We start from the raw sequence: 21544 nt of genomic DNA on the forward strand, positions 1-21544 counted from the left end.
CTTTTTTAAAGAGCTTATAAAGCATCCAGCGCTGATGTAAAGACAAGGTGGAAAATGTAGGAATAGATTGAATCGCACAACCTGTTTCCCGACCAGCAGAAAAGAAGAGAATGGTACAACAGTGAGGATAAGCAGACAGGCTGCCTGGTAGACAGGCAGAGCACCCTGTTTTCTTCAGTTCCATGCTGTGCACATCCATGGTCAGCCTCAGACCTTATTGCTCACCTCAATATGGTATACCTACAAATGTATAAGGCATTAAGAGAAAACACACTCTCTTTAATCCTGAGCCCTCACTTCACGTAACATCAGGTTTTCTTAGAACAAGTCTACAGCTGACCTGAATATTCTGTAGCTACTAAGGAATTCCTACTAAGGAATTTCACAGTTTGTAGAGTGCAGGTGTCTAGAGGGGGGAAAAAAGAAAAATGAAAATAAGTTTTTCAAAAAAAGGAAAAAAGTACTATTCTTGGAACCTTGAGAAAGAGTCCCAGCCTTCAGAAAATGTTTTCTAGAGTTTGATTTGGACACAGCAAATATTTGCAGAAAACAAAAGGTAAAAAGGAAAGGAAACTATGTAAGTACGTAACTATAACTTCTATTGAACTGTTTTAAAACAGGAATTAAGAATCCCCAATGTTCCACGAGGACAAGCAAAAAAGATATGTCATTCCACCATGACCAAAAAGATGAGGGTGTTACTGCCAAGGTGTTCTTGGTTCTTTCATCTACTTCAGAAATTCAGCTCCCATCATTCAGAAAAAAATCTAAGCACTATGGCTGCTCTAACTTCCCCCCTCTATGTTTAAAATACACTCTCAAACAACTTATGGAAATCTAGTCAGACTTGGGTAAGTTAGCAAGGCTTCTCAGAGCCTGTTATGCTCAGCATTAGCGAGATTGAATCTCTGTTGAGACGAGCTCTTGTTAAAATTAACATTTGGAAGCTGGAGCATTCAACCTTTGATATTTTATTTCTACAAAAACGTCACTTTGCCCTTAATCCATAAATAAATCTTAGTTTATCATCTACCAAACTGCCTAAGCAGAAGCAGAGGTCACATCACCACGTATCACATGCTTGATCGGGTAGAATGATACCATGCTACTATGGTAATACTGACTTATAGGGCTGAACAATGTATAAAGGTGAGCGTGTTTAAAGAAATCTTTCTTTCAAAGTGTTTAACTTCCAAAATACTTTTACTTTTAAAGAACAAAAAGTGGAGTGGGCTAACGGAACAAATGGGTAGGTCCAATCAGGTGAGATGGAGAAAGGAGATTCTAAGAAAGCGTTGAGTCAGTGTACATAAATGGCACAAAATCATAGGAAAGAGGGTTATAAAACCTGAAAGAGTCTTTTTAGGGAACAGATTTAAACAAAGGCATTTTACCACTAGAAATGTACTCAAGCTATAACATTTAGATCTGGAAATTCTACGGCATTTGAAATTTGGTTCAGACTCCGATCTTCTTCCCTTCTTAATCCTCGATAGAAAAAGGATATTAATGTAGAATAACATATTTACACTAATAACACCAACCCATAAACTTTACATTTTCATTTAAAATACAACAGAAGGAAAACTTGTTTATTGAGCAACAGAAATAATAGGAATAGAAACAATGGTGCAGTTACATAATGAAGTCGTGCAAAACCTTTCGGTGATAAGAAAACAGCAATTCTTGGTAAAAGACAAGACCCATTCACAAGTTGGTCATGGGTGACAGCATGGGAAATTTGACAATGCGCTGCACTTTTGGAGAGGAACACACATGAAATTCGTGAGAACCAAACCTGTAGAACTAGCTGCTTCCCTCATGGCACTGTACATTTTGAGCACAAATTGTTTCTCTTTCCCCTGACATGTGTCTATTTAGAGTAACAACTCTTTAGGGAAGTGACCAACCATTACTCTATTTACATAGTTCTTGGGTCTTCAGCAAACTCAATAAAGCTGTTTTTACAGAACTTCTTGTTCAGTGTTTCCTACGTGGGAAGATCACAGACTGTGACGGGAGGCAGGTACTCATAGGAATATTAGGAGGAGCATCAAAATATTTCTGAAAAGGATTGGAAAATATTTTTTTCTTGGTTAGTAAAATCCTGTGGTATAGACTGGGCTCTTTTTTTTTTTTTTTTGGCTGAAAATAACCTCAAGGCAACAGGGTTTTCAGCGTAAAACAAGGGGAAAAGAAAGGAAGGAAAGAATGTAACTGTCCTGTAGAAGAAAAAAATATAACTGTTCTGTAGAAGGACAGAAGGTAACTGTTCTGTGCTGTTCAGGGAAAGGGTGATCTTTGTTAGGATGTTTAAATCAGGAATACAGATCAGGTGCCCCGAGGGACCACAAACGGTACCGAACCGCACCCGGCTGGACTCGGGGAGCGGAGCGAGGTGCTGAGCGGGTACGGGCCCCGCAGGGCACGGGTAAACAAAAGGGGAAAGGAGGGGAGGTGTTACGAAGGCTGGCACGCCAATAAAGACGAAAAAACCCCAAGCGCAGCCGATAACCCCGGAGCCCGATTAGGATCAGCCGCTTGCCCGGGGACTGGCTGGGCGGCGCCGCCGCAGCTGCCGGCCCCGCATTCCTTCACGCCCGGGGCCGCGCTCCCGCTCCAGCCCCGAGGGGATTTGGTTAATCCCCTCCCTGGCAGCCCCACGGCGGGCGGGGTAGTTCCGAGGGGCACCGGGGGTGCCGAGGGGCGGGCGCGCAGGTGAGGGGCCCGACGGCGGGCGGAGGGCAGGGCTGGGCCGGGCCCGGCCCCGCCCGCTCTCCCAGCCTGCTCCGCGCCGCCGCCGGGGGAGGTGGAGCCGCTTTATCGGGAGCCCAAGTGGAAATTTCCCCCTCAGTTGCCGGCACCGCCGCGGAGGAGACGCCAGCGAGATCTGCCCGTCCTTGTCGCGCCGCGTCTCGCCCCGCCGTCATGTCCAACTACATCCACGTCCCGCCCGGCTCGCCGGAGGTGCCCAAGCTGGACATCACCGTCAGCGAGCAGGAGGGGCCCGGGTGCCGCCAGGGCGCCCTGCAGCTCCTGCGCCGGCTGCGCCCGCACTGGAGACCCGAGGAGGTGACGCTGCAGGTACGGCGGGGCCCGCGGGGGATGCGGCGGCCCCGGCCCGGGGAGGGAGCGGGGCGGCGGAGGAAGGAAGGGGGGAGGGCGGGCGGCCATTGTGCGGGGGAGCTGCCGCCTCGCTTCCTCCCCCGCCCTCCCTCCCCCGCTCTCCGCCACAGCCCCCTGCGCGGAGCCCCATTTGCCAGGCGGCCCGGCGGCGGGGCGGGGCGGCCAGGCAGCATCCCCGGCCCCCTCCTTCCCTCCTGCCTTGCCGGCGCTCCTCCTTCCCACCGCCCGCTTCCCCTTGCTTCCTCCCGTGCCCTCCGCGCTGGAAACTCGGCTGCCCGCGTTAGCTCTGGCGCTGGGAGGGAAGGGGAGGTGTCCCCGAGGGTCGCCCTCGCCGTGCCCGTGTTTGTAAACCGGTCGGGGACCTCCCTCCTCCCCGGGGCAGAGGAGGGATCGGGCCTCCGCGCAGGAGGATGCGGGGGGAGCGCTCTCCCGGGCGCCGTGGGCGGTGGAGCCCTTGTTGGACTCTCCCTTGTCGGGCTCTCCCCGTAATCAATAAATAAAATGAGTACGTGTCATGTATTCGCAGCAGGGTTGGGTTTGGGGCTGACGGTATCTCGGTAGGCAACAGCCCCGCTAAGGTCATCGCTCGCTTTTCTTAACAGAAGTACCGCCGCTGAAGTCTTTGATGTTCTCTAGGTGAGCAGTCATTTGTATTGATGACGAGTCATCTGCCGGAGGATTGGCTGCTTTTGTGCTTCTAGAATATACTTAAACTGGCCCCAGATAAGTCCTCAGCCAGTTTACTTGGCTGAAATAGCAGTTCAGTTGCAGCCTGTGGTTAGTTGAGCATTTTATTAGACGGTCTTAAACTGCGTTATTCAGCAGTTATTATGTGGCGGTGTCTTATTTCAGTGAAGTTCCTCTGAAGAGAGCTGCTGAACTAATTTGTATAGAAATTTGAGCATGTTGAGGTAATGGCATGTAATTTGACTGAAATTTTCTCGAGTGCCTTAAAAGGAAAATAAAACTTGACACATGCCAGTCCAATTAGTATGAAAATAAAGCTAATGAGCTTTTTCTAAATAAGTTCTTTGGGATCAGTGGCCGTAAGTTATGTACAGTTACAGTGTCTTGAGGTGCCATGAAAGTAGCTTTACAGCATGTAACGCTAAATAAGGTTGTTAGAGTTCATAGAATATCACGAGTTGGAAGGGGCCCGTAAGGATAATCCAACTCCTTGCAGGACTACTTAAGCATGTTTTTACTTTTTTAGTTCTCAACAGAATATTTGTCTTCCTTTCATTCAGGAATGCTAATAAATGAAACCAAAATATTTTCCTGTTAGGGAGGGATGACTAAGCTTTGGGGAAAGTTCTAGTAGGCTTAAGGAAAAAAAAATCCTTCTATCACCCCCTTTGCAAGAAGCAATTAACAGAATAAAAACCACCAGTACCATTGGTGTGGAACAGGGACTCTTTTGACTGGTCATGCAGTAGTGAAGTGGTAGATTACTGTCTGTGGTTAGAGACATTCTGTCTCATTTCAAGACATTCTGTCTGAAAAATGTCTCGAGTTTAGTTTTAACCAAGTTACTTTAAGACCAGAACTTTTCAACTCACTGTTTTTCCTTTTGGGCAGCGGAAGAAAGTTCTATTCACAAAGCCCTTCAGTGGCCTTTTATTTTTAACTCTTTAGTTTGTGTTTAAGCTCCTGTGAGTACTTAAGCAAGAATGCCTGTGATTTGAAACTGCTTCTGTTGCCATCACTGCTGCTGGGACCTGTTACACATACATGTTGCACATGTATCACATACAGAAAGACGTTGGAATGAAAGATGTTTTGGTGAAGAGGATAGAGTGAACAGAAGGATGCCTTGGAGTCCCCTCTCTAAAGAGGCATGTGTTTAGGAGGGGGATGAAAATGAGACTCATATATTGCATAGAGAATATGCCTAATATGCAACAGCAAAGTGGACAAAGAGCAGTGATAGGTGGAAAGAACCACTACTTCCCCTGGTGAACTCTGCCATTAGCCACCTTTACTCTTACTAATTGTTCTGACTCAAGAATTATTAAGTTGAAGAGTCCAGAGTTTGACTTGAAAAAGTTAATTAACTTCTCCTGCAAAAATTTACTGTTGCGTGTTAATTGTTTAGTCAGCTGAACAATTTTGAAACAATGTAGTTAAAAAATGTTAATGCTTAGTCCCCACTTTCTCTAAGATTTATATGTAATTAAAGGCAGGAATATATTTTAACATTTAAAAATTTTTTTTTGCACCATAGCATAGAACATAAGTGTAGGATGGAGGGTGAAAATAAAGTCTTCAGTGCTTAAATTATTCTTTTATTGCGGTATTTATCAGAAAATCTATGGTATCCAGAAGCATTGCTGATTATTGTGTGAATTGGAAGCAGCTATACTGTAATGAATCTCCTCTATCTCAAGTTATATGTGAATTTTTTTCCTACTATAACAAAAGAATAATTTTATCCCTACAAGCATAGTACAGATATTCAAGTTATTATGCTTTGATAAGGACAAACTTTTTTTTCTCAACACTCATCTTCATGTAAGTACTTTAGGCAGATGTCACCTGAAGATGTATTAGGAACTGCAGAGAACTTGTTGTTATATTTTCTAACACTTAAATTCTTAATTTTTCTGGTTTTTGCAGTAGTCACTTTTGATTTTGGAATGTCTCCTTTTAATAATAACAACATTTTTCAGGGGTCCAGGTTGGAAAGAATCTCTGGAGGCCTCTCTTCCAACCTCCTGCTGAAAACCCCACTGCTTGCTCAATTCAGAAACTGGCTGTGCTGAACATGAGAAGCAGTTTTTTTTTGATTTCATAAACAAAGCTATGCTGCTTCTTCAAAATGGGGTCTCTGAGTTTCCTAAGCAGCTTGAATTGTGACAGTGGACGTTCCAATTTTTATGTTTTGAACTATTTTTATTAATGAAATATAAAAACACTATTGTTTTAACTCTACTGTTCTAAAGAGGTTGTAGCACCTCTACAGTGCTAGTTTGGAATGTGTTGCCCACCTCAAGAATTTTTTATTTTTCCTCTTTTGTGGAAATTCATTTGTGTTAGTATTTGAAGAAGGATTAGTGTTTCCTTGCAGTAGGGATGGTTAGTTATGGCTGCATTATGTGCAGATTTGGGATTCTTTTATCCCATGGCCTGTTCTACCTCTTGTAGGTCTGGTTGTAATGAAAGATTCAGTAGGTTAATACATGATTTCCTCTCTGCAGTGTAGTGTTTTGATGCAGGAAAACCAATTTATATTTCTTACCATTCTGAAGTAATATTTAATAGCGAGAATAAAGGCTTCCTGCTTTAATTGGTGAAAAGGCTTAATATTAGTAGTGCTAATTTCTCCCACTGTTTGGGTAGACCAGCATGATATGTATGGAAAAAAAAATCGGTTGAAAAGTAATTCAAAGATCTAAAATGATAAAAATGTTAGGCTGACAAACAGTGTTCTTGTCCTGGCTGAAAACTGAGGAGAGGTGGAAAAAAAATCTGTTTTCCAAATGGGATCAAATTCTTCAATAAGACACTCCACAACCCTCCCCCCCTACAAATCCTGCAAGCAGCTATCCAGATCATTGTGGTTAGGTTTGCTTTTTTGACTCTTTGACATAACTGGACCTTGTTTGTTTTCTGGTACTGTGTCTTTTTTGCAAGATTTACACGTCTTCGCAGTTATCAACACTTTGCATGACTTTACTACTCCAGCATTTTACAATTCTTTGCAAAGATTTGTTCCTGGGGCTATGAAATGTGGGCACAAAGGACAAAGCCATGCTTATAAAAAATTGTCCTTCAACCAGCAAAACAACCACCCCCCTATTTTTATATATACCAGATTAGCTTTTGTTCTTGTCTCTTAGCTGCTTCTTTTTGACTTGCACTCAATACTTTTTCTTCAGGCAGTATTTTCTGGCTGCTACTCTAATTTATTTGCTTGCGTTGGTCTTGGTATTCTCTTTATAACAAAGTATTATTTGGTTCAGATTTCTGAGCTAGTTGCAATATCTCGCAGTTTATTTAAACAGGCTGAGCGTGGGATTTTAAAGCATCAAAATAATTGAAACAAAAAATGTTAGTCTCTGGGAAAGTAAGTTAACTATTTATTTTGTTTCTCAGTGTTGTTACATTTTTTTCCAAGAGAAATGTTCGCTGCATGGCTGGTTTTGGCTCATCATGCTCTTCAGCACTTGGTAAAATAGTAGCCATTTAAAGAGGAAGAAGAGAAACATGCTGAAGTGCTAATACCTCCAAATGGAGAAGTGATGAGTGAAGGGAAGAATAAGAAAAGTTAGAGTTGCAGAATGGGCTGCATTGGTGATGTGTTGTGGAAAAACTGTAATTTGAGGTGTGCCTTGAATGCAACGTCACATTGGGAAATGCAGGCAGTATTGGATGTCTTCTGAGACTGGATTGGTCTCTCCATTCTTTTTAAGCTTCTGAAGAAGATTGCTAATGATAATCTGTTTTAAAGGGTTTTTTAAAGGTATCTGGGTGGGGCAGAAATTGTGGTGGCATTTCATGTAATTGATGTGCTGTATCACAGTGCATGATGTAATGCAGCTGTGCATGATAGAGGTGTATCTCTTGATGACTCTGCTTCTAATTACAGAGAATCAATATGTTTAGGCACAGCTTGGATGTGTCTGTGTAAAGGCATATAACTTATGCTGTAGACTTGTAACATTGGGTAGGAAGGGAGCTATCCAAGATGATGCAGTTCCTGTTTTTGTCTTCCATGCTGTTACGTGGCCATTTCAAATCAAAATACTCCAGAGGGAGGAGCAGCAAATTAATTTTTGAGTTAGAGTAAATCAAATAGCTTTCTTTCCTATTACCTTTTTTTTAATTATTATATCTGTACCTGTTTCCATCAGTATCACAACATTTGTAAAAAGATCTTTTTACACTTTAATAATCACTTTAAAAGTGTTAACTAGTTGCCTAATGTTGACTGTTTTCAGGGGGAAGTATATTTTTCAGAAACAAGATAAAAAATATGTAGCTTGTTGTTTCTTTTCCCCTGACATTTAAAAAAAAAAAAGCTTTCACATCTTATACATTTAAATCAGAATCAGCCCTTGCAAGGGGTGACGTATCTGTAGCATTTTATAATAGACTATTGAATGTAATTTTAAATGGTATTTATATAGAGAATATGGAGGATGCAAAACTTCAGTTAAGACCTTAAGAAAAAAAAAATAAATGGAAAACCACCCAAAACCAAAACCCACACACACCTTAAAGCTGAAGCATAGATGGTTTAGTAGCCAAAAAAGAAAAAATGTTAAAGTGATAGCACCACTATCTATGGAATTACAGCATTGTTTTCTCCATGCTGCTGTCACGCAGATCAGAAGGAGTTCAGGAAACTACTAGTTCAGCCTCTGGCCAAACTTACTGTAGAACAGAGCCCTGAACTCACTGGCTCCCTGCTTGCCTTGGTGTTCTTGATGCCAAATCATCTTCATGATCATCTGACCATCAGTATCATGTAGACGTGGCTCTCAGATACAGAGTGTAATGAACTGGAGGATGTGGCTCCAGAGCCTGGAGACCTTTGAATGACGTTTCTTGTAAGCCTTGCTGAGCGTATGAGAATTTACCGAGGGCATTTTCCAGTAGTTGTACTTTGTCCTTGTTTTATAAATAGCTACAGAAGGAAGAGAGAGAGAGAGAGAGAGAGAGAAATAGCTCACCTCGTCTCTAGAAATTAAGTTCTTGACTTACATACTTACAGGTGTGTCTGTGTAGGCTATACTTTCCCAGGAAAAAACAAAGTTAGACCTTACAGCAATAACTTGAAGTTTTGTGGGTATTAAGGAAATACATTGTTAAAGTCTGTTCCTTTCTAGAGATCTTAATGTCAATCTGGGTTTCAGCAGCAGAATCTGGGCAATCCCTATTTTCTTATGCTGAAACTTCACCTCACTGTTCTGTTTTTACAGCAGTATAATACTGTTTCCTATATTCTCCTCCCCTGAAAGTAATAACACATTCTAGAAGGAGAAAATCTGCTTGGTTTGATATCTCTTCTGAGTCATAAGTTTTTTCTACTTTGCCCCATAACAGTTTTATTTCTGGCTGTTCATGCTTGTTACACGTGACTGCAATTTTGCCCTCATTCTTATCGTTCTTCTGAATACCTTGAAAGATAGGATTAGATATAAGCTTTTCATTAATCACTTGCTCATGAGATGGTAACAAATCTATCATGTTATTATATATTATATATATTATCCATATTAGATTCCTTTTCAGGAATCTAATAACCTGATAAGAGTCTTTTAGATAAACTCTGTCTCAAAGGTGCTTCATGTCATGAGTTTTCTCTTCCTGGCTCACCTGGCCTGTCTTGTTTGTACCACGTGCTGCACTCTGAGACTGCATTTGAGTAACTCAAGCTTGTTTGGAGCTTTCTTACCTTCTGTTTGCACTTCAGTAAAGAGTTTATTTATTCCCAAGTCCAGAAAGACTTGGATTCAAACTAGGACTCTGATTGTGGGCAGTATAAATGCAATTTCCAGAAATGTTTTCAGAATCTACTTTAGCTGTGTCACCTCACCTGAAAGTGTGTATAACAATTTTTTAAGTACACAAAACAGTAATTAAATATTTACAGATTACAGGAGTATCAGAATCTTGCTGCTGGTTTTTTTTTTTTAATTGCACTGTGTTCTTGACTTCTATTGCCTCTTTGTGTTTATTGATTTATTCCCAGAATTTTGTACCTGCTATACATTGCATTCTGTAGGTTGTTCCATCTTCTTCCACACGGCCCTGAGAGTTTACTGATTCTTGTTCATGCTTTTAGAGTCTATTCTATGCTTAAACTGCTCAATTGATGCTTTTGTTGTAGAATGTTTTGCTCTGCTCCATCTCAGGTTATGTTTTGGGCAAGGCCCTCTAAGGTGATTCTTTAAATGCTACACTAAAGGCATTCTGAATAAAAGAATAAAGAGACTATTATGTTGTTTTACTGGTAGAAAACACTGGATTTTTTTTATGATGGAACATGGAAATCATCTACTCTGAGTGTTATTAGAAAAGTAAGCAAACCCTTCTGCTTTTTAAAGAAGGAATAACTAAAATCCTCCTGGCTATAAATAATTAGTTGTAGCAGCGTGTTACAAATAGATGCTAATAAGTAGAGTTCCTAAATTATCAGTTGAGGGAGTCCAATTTCCTTGTTGCAGATTTCTTTTTATTAGCACTAATGAAACTTGTTTTAAGGGGATAATAGACCTGTGAAAGAAGCTGTGCAGTGCCCAGCAAATTTCTGTTCAACATCATAACAACTCAAATTCTTCCTGTATCTTTGCATCAGCTCTACTAATGTCTGTTGGGGATTTTTTTGGTAGTATTGGTATTTCTGATGTCTTTAGGTCTATGTCTTTTTTCATAGAGCAATTTTTCTTACAAGTCATACTTGTAAAAACTATATTTAAGTACTGCTTGTTCAAATTAGGTAGCACTGCTCAAGCCAGATATCAATGGTGCTAAATGGAACAGGTTTTTTGATGAACATTGTAACATTTAGTTGCTATGAAGACTTTTAAGATTTTTCATTTCTTGTCTCCTGAGTTATTAAAATAATAATCATAAAATGTGCCCATAAATTGGGAAGTCTTAATTTTAAAGTCAGTCGAGGAGGTTTTTTGTAAGCAGGTTTATTTGAATTTGTGGTTTCCATGTCTGGATCAAAGTTCTGTAATTTGCTGAAGCTACTTTTGCAAGATTGAGTGTAACTGTTCAAGAAAATGGAGTACCTTCCTATCTTCTGCTATTCTGCATCTTTCTTCAGGAACTTGAGCTATTTCTTGTTTGTGATGACAACTAAAGCTTCCCTAGTCCTTTTCTGCATTTATTGGTGAATCTGTTCACCTCATCACATAGGAGTGTTGAGGAAAACAAGATGTAATAGCTGAACCACAGCATTTCTATTGTAAAAGTCTTGTCTTTCCTAAATAGGGAGATCTCACCCAAGTTCAGAATTTGTTTCTTTAGTAATTCAAAACCAATTGTTCCTTATGCCTGATTTCCCTAAACCCCTGAGATTTGGAAATAAGCTGTCACTTGTGTTTGAGTGGTACTACTTTACTTTTCAAAATAAAGGCTGTCTCTTGAAGAGGAGGGAAGAAAGAGCCAAAGTTTCTGAACTGAGTTTTGTCTAAAAAAAATAAAAAAATAAGCAAAACCAAACATAAAAACTAAACTAAAAAACTCCCAAAATTCATAATAAAAAAAGTCAGCACCCCAACTGTCCAAGGCTCTAAGGGATGATGATGTCTGTACAGAAGTTGCTTGTTGTTGATGTGTGTTTTTAGTAAAAATACTTTTTTATTAACTGTTAGGGTTCAATATCAGGTCTGAAATGCAGCAGATCACTGCATTTGTCTGTATTTTTGTTCTGGGCCTCACTTAGGGCTTGAGGGAGAAGCCATGTTGGAGGATGTCTCGATGGACATCAGGAAATAAGAAATTCAACCTGTTGTCATCAAATACTTAGTATTCCAATGCTGATTAACAGGTTTCATTTCTTTTTATTACAGTTAAGAATTAAAAAAAACCCCAAACATGGTGTTGCTGTTGCCTTAAAATTAAAGCTGGTTGTAGCTTCATGGACCTGCATAGTTTGAAAAAGTTCTAATAGTTGTCTCTTGGCATATACCAGAAGTGACAACGAAGTGAGAATTAATGATGAAAGCACTTCCTAAAGAAAGATGTTAAAACTTGCAGGGAAAATGTTTCTGTCTAGCTGTGTATTTTAACCAAGTTGAAGCTAATTCCTGCTGTGCACATTTTACTGTATGGTCCTGAATGGCTGTTTTATGGGAGAATTTATTATTTCTGAATTAAGTTTTAATTAGGGTTTTGAGGGCAACAGAATAAAAGAGATATGACTTTAGTATAAATTACAGTTGCTGTGAGAACCTTGACTTAAAATTCTTTACTACTGAAGACTGCATGTGACTTTGAGAAGGTATGAAAGCTTTGGTGTTCTTGCTTGTGGTGTTGTGAGAATATTGATTGTCATTCAGTCACTTACTTAACAGCTGAAGATAACAGGATTAGTGCTCATCTAGCAAGTCCTTAACCATTCAGGCCTAGTTGACAGAGTGCAAAGAGTTTGAAAGTAGCCAACATCTGTTTTCTACTGTCCCAGATTGTGGGAGGAGATGAAGAACTGCTGTGTTACCCTTGCAGGCACTGAGTGATGTCAAAGGCCTGACTACATGCAATGGGATACAAGGAGCTCAGGTTCTAGTCTGATTGCCAGGCAGCCTCTGCAGGAGTTCAGCTTGTCTAATGACTATTTTAGGTGTTATCATCAAATGTGAAAGAAGTGGCAGTTAAAAAGTGGGAGTTTTTTTTTTTTTGTCCACCCCCTCCTTTCCCTATCTGGGAATGTGAAGTTTCCATACCTCCATCATTATTTGAAAGGCAGCGAGTAGGTTGTCATTAGATGTAAACATAATTCTCAAATATTGCTCTTATTTTTGTAGCAAGTCACTTGCTTTGTCTTCAGTATGTTCAGGCATCTGACAAGACTGGTCAAAGTCTAGTAAAGTGCAGGACTCTAAATTGCAGTTATGTACCTCCTAATGCTAAGGACCTAAAATGCTCTTTAAACCTTTTAAATGGTGCATACCAGTTATGAAGTAAAATGGGAAGATAGTGGGTCTTGTCAGCAGCTTTTAAATTTGGAATGGTATTTAAGGCTAAGGTCTTGAATTTCAAGAATTGAATTATTGAATTCTCAAAATTGTAGTGGAGCCAAAGCGACTTCAGGAATTGTTTGCAATCAGTAAAACCTGAAAGGCTGGTGGGAAGGTGAGAAACACTGAACTTAAACTGTTTCTTACCTGAATTTTGTTTTTTTAAAAGGACTAGTTGAGAACTCCAGAAGTATCTTTTTTACTAATTGTGTACTAGTTGACAGCTACTGAAATTCTGAAGTGCATCAAACTTGTCTTGTTTTTGTGCTACCTGTATTGATGGCTGTTTTCATATTGTTTTAGGCTTGGTGCTTTGTTGGGCTTTGATTTCAGCCATGTTAAAAAATCAGTTTCATAGCATCATTTATGTTGGAAAAGACCTCTAAGATCAACAATTAACCCAGCACTGACAAGTCCAACACTAAACCAAGTGTCACATCCACAGGCCTTCTGAATACTTCTAGGGATGGTGATTGCACCATTTCCCCAGGCAGCCTATTTCAATGCTTGAGAACCCTTTTGGTGAAGAAATTTTTCCTAATATCCAATCTAAACCTCCCCTGGTTCAGCTTGAGGCCATTTCTTGTCTTACCACTTGTTACCTGGGATAAGAGGCCGATTCCCATCTCACTACAACCTCTTTCCAGGTAGTTGTAATAAGGTCCCCCCTGAGACTCCTTTTCTCTAAACTGAACAACTCCCTCTGGTGCTTCTTGTAGGATTGGTGCTCTAGACCCTTCCTCAGCTTCCTTGCCCTTCTCTGGACATGGTCCTTTAGAGTGGTGATGTGGAAACTCATTTTACAACATTGCCATTTATGTGTAGCATTTCTGTAGTTCACTGTAGCATGTTTTCAGATTGTCCTCTTCTGTTTCCATGTGTTACTGATAAAAATCCCTGCAATTTTCACAATATTCCTCTGTCTTAAAGATTTCTTTTGTTAATGCTTGATCTAGTAAACATTTCTGTTTGGGGAACTAAAGAGTAACCCAGCATTCTCCCCCTGCACATTGAAAACACAGATCTAAGTTGCTTATGCATTATTTTTACTTTTCAGCTGTTCACTGATGGAATCACCAATAAATTAATTGGCTGCTACGTTGGTGACATAACAGATGATGTCGTTCTAGTTCGGATCTATGGAAATAAGACCGAGCTCTTGGTGGATCGAGATGAGGAAGTGAAGAGTTTCCGTGTGTTGCAGGCCCATGGCTGTGCACCCCAACTGTACTGTACTTTCAACAATGGCCTGTGCTACGAGTTCATGCAGGGAGAAGCACTGGATCCAGAGCATGTGTGCAATCCAGATATTTTCAGGTAAGCTTTTTAAATTATTATTTATTTTTTTTTAATATCAGAATTTCGTTATGCGTTTGTGGAGTTCCGTCAGGCCTAAAGCGTCTCAAGCACAGTTTATGAGCAGGCAAAAAATAAATATTTCTATAAGCCTGCACTGAGTCGATGTTCACACTCTTGACAGCTCACTGTGCTCTTATAGTATTTCAGTGCTGAACAAGAGATCCTTGCTGCCTCCACAGAACACTGTGTACTCATTAGAGATGTTTATTGTAGTATTTAAAATGTTCATTACCATTAGAAAGGTCATTTAACATGGTGGAGTTTTAGGGGGCTGGACTTTGTTAAGGCAAGTACTTTCACCTCTGTTTCCAATGCATTCCTTTTGTGAATAGATCCAAGAGTCTTCCATTGGGACATAATTTCTTAAGCTATTAGCAATGAACAGAAAGTGCCGATGTCTTAAAGTTTTAACTTTTCATGTGTGCACTGAAATGTATTTGCCTAACAGGGGCAGCTAATTTGAATCAATTCTTCTAAAGGTAAGTAAGAGTAGATTGTAAATGCAGGAGAAGTATGTGTGCTGTAATGGAATTCCAGTCCTTCCCCTCCCCCAGGTAGTGTTGTTAATTACCTTTTGAATCTAGAAAGATGCTCCCCTATGGCTGTGTTGTTCCTATTTACACCCTTTTTGAATTCCTGTGCTGCATTTTTTAGAATTTTTCAATTAAATATATTGTTGTTGTATTGTTAGGAAAAATATGTTAGTCTGTCAGGTATACATTGACTGTAACATTAATTTAACTTCTGTTTTTCAGACTCATTGCTAGACAGCTTGCTAAAATCCATACTATTCATGCACACAATGGGTGGATCCCTAAATCTAATCTGTGGCTAAAGATGGGGAAATACTTCTCTCTCATACCCACAGAATTTGCAGATGAGGAAGTAAATAAAAGGTGGGTATTTCACTGTGTTCTTTCCTGACTTTTCGATCCTTCTGGTTAAGGGGTAGATGAATATTTAAGAAAAAGGTTTAACTTTGTAAAATTCTGTATTTTGTTGCATCTTGTATATTGAAGTAGCTGTATATATGTCAAATATGATAGAGGTTTTTAACTAGTTTGGTACATTGTGTGTATATACATATAGCTCTTTATCTGATTGTATACTGGAATAGTAGTAGTTTCCTTTGCTCTTTTTAAAGAACCAACATCAACTCACCTACTTCAGGTAGTTTTTTCTCAACAGTCTTTAGGAGAACCATGAGTCTCAAACTGAGACCTGTGTTCTGGAATGAATACTAAAACCCTTTTTCCTGGGGTTGCAGGAGTACTGCTGCTTGTCCATTTTAACCCCCATCTCTTACCTTTTAGTTTAAGGTTAGTTTGGGTGACAGGATGAGCTCCCAAAGTGTTTTCCAGTGGAGGAAAAGGTATCCACAAGTCATTCTAGACTTTTACTATCGTGGACTATGAACAGTTGTATAACTTGGGTCTAAGGGTTTAATTATTTTTTAATTTTAGCATCTCAATATAGTTGTTGAGTTGTAAATCAAACTGTGGGTGTTAGGAGCTTCACAAAGAGTGAAAATATTTCCAAAGGGTTCTACTGTCAGTCACTGGGAGATTGGGATGAGAGGAATGGCAAAACCAGGAGCAATGTTTAACCTAAATAAAATTTCTTGCTGTAGTTGAAAGCTTGGGCTGAAGACAATGTTTCTCAGAGAGATCCAACTTCTAAGCTAAAACTAATTTGAAAGTGTTTGCACACTGTGAACTTCATATCACTCAGGAAGCAGATTCCAGCTTAAAAACATTCTTCATGTAACTTTGAAGTCACTGATACCAGCTGCCCTTCTTGCTGCATTGTAATTAAAGAATGCTTTAGCAAAGTTGCTTTTCTTTTACAACATAAAGTTCTTAAGAAAACTGAGAAAACATGAGGAGTTAATGGAAATTAACTAGAAGAAATTTAATCTAGAAGATAAAATGGCTACTTAAGTATATTTACTGAGACTAGACTAAAATTTGATGTTAATTTTCTCTGTACATACTGTTGTATATTCCTCTTGGAGGAAGTAATGTAACATAAGCAAAAAGTGAATTAAATTTGTGCCGTAACACACTTAATCTTTGTTCCTTTAAAATGTGCAGGACCGTATTCAAGTTTTACTCCTGATTTTTGGACTGCTATCATGTTTACAGCACAGATAATTTCCATAGAATTTTTTCCTGGGGAGGACAGAGGGAAATAATTGTCATAATTTGACTGCTAATGCAATGATTGCCCTGATTTGGGAGAGGGTCCATTGCATTATTTGCAAGAAGAATGCTTGATGCTTGATATGGAACACACAGTACTAACTCTCAATCTTCTTATACATAAAAAGGTTTTTAAGTGACATTCCAAGTCCTCAAGTTCTTCAGGAAGAGATGGCCTGGATGAAGGAAAGACTGTCAAATTTAGGATCACCAGTGGTACTCTGTCACAATGACCTGTTGTGTAAGAATATTATTTACAACAAGAAACGAGGTAGGACTTGAACTGAACAGTGAGTAGTGAGTTGGCTTTGTACTGTAATTGCATGTGCTGCATCAGTGGTGTTGTGTTACTGACTTGTTCAAGTGAACTCAGCTTGAGCTTTTAAGACCCAGTGCAATGGTAGTGATACCTCTGCAAAGACTTAAGTTGCTTAATTAGTCTAATTCTGATCTGTATATTACTGTACAGAGGAAGAAAGTCAGTGGTTTTTTACTTTTCTTTAATGAACTAATGAATTTGTTAATCCCCAGCTTGTCTGTGTGACTAGGCTTCAAAATATGTAACTGTTGATTTTAATTCTGCTCTGGTTGTATAAGGCTTTTAGGAAGAAAAGAAAATCATGCAAGTATAGAAAATAACATGAAGATTGTCTCCTGTAATACGTATTTTGTTCCAGTTTGTGATTGTGGGAATACCCTTTCATAATATGTTAGTGATATTTAATATTACATTCAGTAGCTCAATTTATTTTCTGCAGTAGGTACATAGACATCTTAAATTTCTCTCATAAGTACATACTTTATTTAAACAGTTGTAGGCAGTACACATCTTGGCAGAGATAAATTACTTTTTTGGTTCTCTTATAATACATTTAACTCATAATTTGTGTTATTAAAATGTATAAAGCTTCTGTTTTAAACCCACAGTTTATTGATTTTAGTGGTTTGAGGTTCAGTTACTAGGTGAATAAATTAGATATTAAAACAAACAAGGCAAACTTGTCACACTGAAATGGCCACTGTGCAGTAAAAGTGCACAATTTTCCTCCCTTTTCAAGTAGCTGAACTTGGCTGAATGCAACCAACTAATCAGATTATAAGTTTTCTTTTGAAGTGAGGGTGACATATTCCTTCTAGTAGCTGTGTATTTGTTTGTGCCAGTTGGGTAAGATTGTTGGTATGTAAGCCCAAAGTGTTGAGGTAAATAACTGAAAGGAACTGAAGCCTTCTCCATCCAGTTATTATTGGTCTTTGACCCATCAAACTTATCTGCCTTAAGTTCTAAAGAAAAATTAATAAAAGCAAGCTGGAGTTGGTTCTAGTATGAAAATCGGCCAAATATTTTTAACACATTTCTGCATCATATCTGCATTGGATGAATGTGAATTGAGGAAATGAACTCCTCAGGTGATTTGTATACAAGTTTCCCTCTGAGTAATACCACTTTTGAAGGGGGTTGCTAGTACTTTTAGTTATATTGGTATATACATATATATACAAATATACCTTTACAATGCTATTAACATAAATTTTAAATTCTAAGAATTCAGTACCACTCTTCAGTGATTTTACTTAGTTTCAATGATAGGTTATAGCTCTGCTTAAAAGGAGGAGAGGGAAAAGCATGGGAGGTGTACAAAAAAAATGGACTTGTGATCTTACATACATTGTTTTGATACTGTAGTACCAAAAATAAATCTATTTTTACTGTGTGGGTTATTTTATTGCTGAAACTACCTTGAGTTGTAGCATTCCAGAACAGACTTGTTGAGGTAAAAGTAATTTTTATAGTTGTTTTTCGTAGCAGAACCACACAACAAAAAAAGACAAAATTCCGAGGAATTCCTTTAAAAGGTTTGCTATCGTGGTCAATAGGCTTTAAGTTCCTAATTGAAAAACAAATGCTATATGCTTTTCTTTTTGTAAACAGAATGGAGGAAAAAACAATGCCAGCAGTGCCTCACTTGTGAGCAATCCTACAGTAACAAGTGTGTGAGTGTTTAGAGTTTGGGGACAAGGTGGGGAGGAGGGAGGCATGTGAACTACTTTGGCTTCAAGCAAGCTGTAAACAGCTGTGGGGGGAAGACTTGGAAATATGAAATAAATATATTTTTAAACTTATGTTTGAATGTTGCACATGTACTGTTGTAAAACTTGTGCAATGTGAGTACAGGAGGTACCATTTTCATATTAACCAAATCTCAGTGCCATCTGTAGAAAGAATGTTTGTCATCTGAAAGCTGTTTCATATAGTGCACTTTTTACAGAGCAGAAAGTGGAAGCTGAGTTTTAACTGCAAAGAAATGTGTGTATTGTGTTGCTTGAATTCTGTTAAGCAGAACAAAACCTTTTATTGGTATCCAAATAATTTTGCAAGAGCACAAAATACAGTCATTAAAGATGTGCTTCACTATAAATGGCATCAAACTGTATGAAAGTAGTTAACAGCTTTGGTGATGCTGTACTCTGATTAATTTACTCTTCCATCTAGAAAGGCTTCTGTGAATCCAAAAGACCTTGGTGACCCTAAGCTGGAAATAAGAGAGAGAACTGAACTTCTGTATTAACTACTTTTCTTTTTTTCTTTACTCCTCAGTAAAATTTATGCCAAGCTGGTAGCACTGTCTGGCTTTTCAGAAGCTGGCATGAACAAAAACTATTTGTTTTAGCAACACTGCATTTATCATTTTGTTTGTGAATGCTTAATTTGCCCATCATGGGGGATGTGTATGTGTTTAAGCTACAGACTATCAACAGATATTAGGACTCATGTCTAATGCAGTTACAAAGAATATGGCTTGTCCCAGGGCTTTGCTTTAGGCTTGTCCTCTGCATTAACTTCACCTTAAGTTTTATGACTTGAAAGAAAAATCAGTTGTGCCACATACTGCTTTTAAGAGGAATCAGTCTCCTGTCCTCGCATTTTATTTATGAGACTGGAATAGCATGTTGAGTGCTAACTTCATTTAATGGAGTTTCACTCATCTGATTTGAATTTGTTCCTGCTGTGGCTGAGAGAATCCTGCCTCTTGCTGTTTTGTTAATGTCCGTTCTCAGTCACTCAGGATATGAAAATCTGCAAGTGTTACTTTACATAACTTATAATTATCACTGTCATCTGCTCTTTGAAGGATATAGCTTGGAGCTTCACATTGCTTTTAATTACGATTTTGACATCAAGAATACTAAAAATAGACTTGATGCTTCGTGGTGCTTATTTATAGACCTTGTGTTCTGATGCTCCTAAATTTTATTTTTTATTTGATTTTTTTTTTTAACATGACTTGGGAGTTTCCAAAAATACGTGATGTTTTAAGAGTATTCAAATACTTGCTATTCAACAAGACCATGTATCAGAATTCTTTTGTCTGTATCTGTATGTGTTCTTTTTGAATATATGAAAATCACCTGGCAGGAAGTTAAGTGTGTGGGTAGATGGCTGGTTTTGTTCTGTTTATTCCCTCTGCCTACCCAATGTTTTCTATGATCTTTGGTAGGAGTCTGTGGGTGCTCAGTGCTTCTGAAGACTGAGGTACGTTTAAGGCTTCTAGTTTTGATCTAAAAACTTTTGCTTTGCAGAACTCTACGGGGTATTTATAGCTAAAATTATTCTTTTTGGGTATATGACCCGTTTGCGAATTGTCAAGTATGTTTGTAGCACAGATCATTGTTTTTGAAGCTGTCTTTTAGGGGCTCTGGCTCACCTGATGAGCAGGATGGGATGGAACTCGGGATACATCATCCAGCTGTGGTAACTACAGCCAGGACTTGCACCCTGGAAGTGCTTACCCTTATTAGACCGTTAAAAGGGAAGAGCAACTAGAAAGAGAGGTGTCATCATGCTCCTACCTGTCAGTACCTTGAGGAGATCTATCTGTTGATTACCACTTGATCTATTTAAAATTTGATTTCTGGGATATAGAACACAGCATATGTTCCATTTTGTATCTTGTCTGTGGTTTTTGTAGAGTTCATGGCATGTTGTCTGCCCTAGGAAATCCCTGGAAGAAAGGAAAATGTTTCAACTCGCAGTATTCAACACTCTTGGTGTATCTATTCCTGTTGATAACAGTAGCTTCTCCAGAGAGATGGTAGAGCTTATTTTTAAATCATGTCTAAGTGTAGTGCCTCCTGTTGATCTGCCTGCTCCCAGGGATATCAATGGGATGCACAAATTCTTGGTAGTTATTAGAAGCCTCAGAATAAAAGCTACCTGCTAAACCGTTAAAGTAAGCTGTATTTTTGAGAAGTGGCTTTCTCATATGAGCTGCAGTAAATCTTAAAAGTAACTTCTAGTATTATGGTTATTTAAGCAATTAATGAGAACTTTCTTCTGTTTCTTCTAAAACAAAGGTAACTGGTACATTATATGCATTGTGCATTTATGAAGCAGCCAACTTAAAAGCTTTTGCTTTCTTTCAGTTTCACAGAAGGAACTGTGCATCTTTATTTTGAGCCTCCGTGCAAAAATTAACTTTAAGGTTGAGTTCCACACTAGCATGAGTCTGAAAGGGATCAGTATAAATACAAGACTTTTTCACTTTGAACTTTTGTCTTACCAAATGTGAGTTTGCCAAATGTTCTTCATCTGCTTCAGACTGGGTATGCCATTGTTGCTGCCTTGTGGTGCCGTGCACCGTGCTGTGTTGCACTGGCTGAAAGCTTATCTCATTGTTCACATTCACTTCCTCATAGGACACGTGCCTAGTAACAGCTTCAGCTTTATCTTGCTAGATTAAATTTCTGGTTGTATGATATGTTCTTTATATCTGGAAGTGAGTTTTTTTTAAATGTTAGCTTTAACTAACCATGGATTGAATTAAAAATCCATCGTAGCACATGGGTATGTTCAAGGTGTAATCTGCACATGAAAAAATTTAAAGTATTTACATCCATATTTTACAAGCAGACTTTTACCTGCTGTGTTTGAATTTTATGTCAGGAAGGAAGTAAAAACCTTCTATAAATACAGACAATATGAAATGTTTTGGGGGTTCAGGAGATCAGTTGTGTAGCAGAATATTAACCAGGGTTGGGCTGTGTATTTTGACTGGCTTGTAACTTAGAGGTGTGTCTTTTGAAAAGCAGCAATAAAGAACTGGTGGGAAGAGCAAATAAATGTATGAATTTGCCAGTCAGGCAGTGGCAGAAGTTCATTTGTGG

At 38.9% G+C, this 21544-nt stretch overlaps 1 protein-coding gene across 1 annotated transcript in view; it reads left to right on the forward strand.

The window, feature by feature from the left end:
* The first annotated feature begins 2810 nt into the window (after nt 1-2810).
* ETNK1 (ethanolamine kinase 1) overlaps nt 2811-21544 on the forward strand; it is a 32755-nt gene continuing 14021 nt past the window's right edge. The window contains exons 1-4 of the mRNA XM_032687249.1: nt 2811-3084; nt 13879-14138; nt 14936-15076; nt 16510-16652. Coding sequence (XP_032543140.1) covers nt 2929-3084; nt 13879-14138; nt 14936-15076; nt 16510-16652 — 700 coding nt within the window. The 5' untranslated portion in view covers nt 2811-2928. The remainder of the gene's footprint in view (nt 3085-13878; nt 14139-14935; nt 15077-16509; nt 16653-21544) is intronic.

Source organism: Chiroxiphia lanceolata, chromosome 5 (assembly GCF_009829145.1).
Source record: "Chiroxiphia lanceolata isolate bChiLan1 chromosome 5, bChiLan1.pri, whole genome shotgun sequence".
Lineage (NCBI taxonomy): Eukaryota > Metazoa > Chordata > Aves > Passeriformes > Pipridae > Chiroxiphia > Chiroxiphia lanceolata.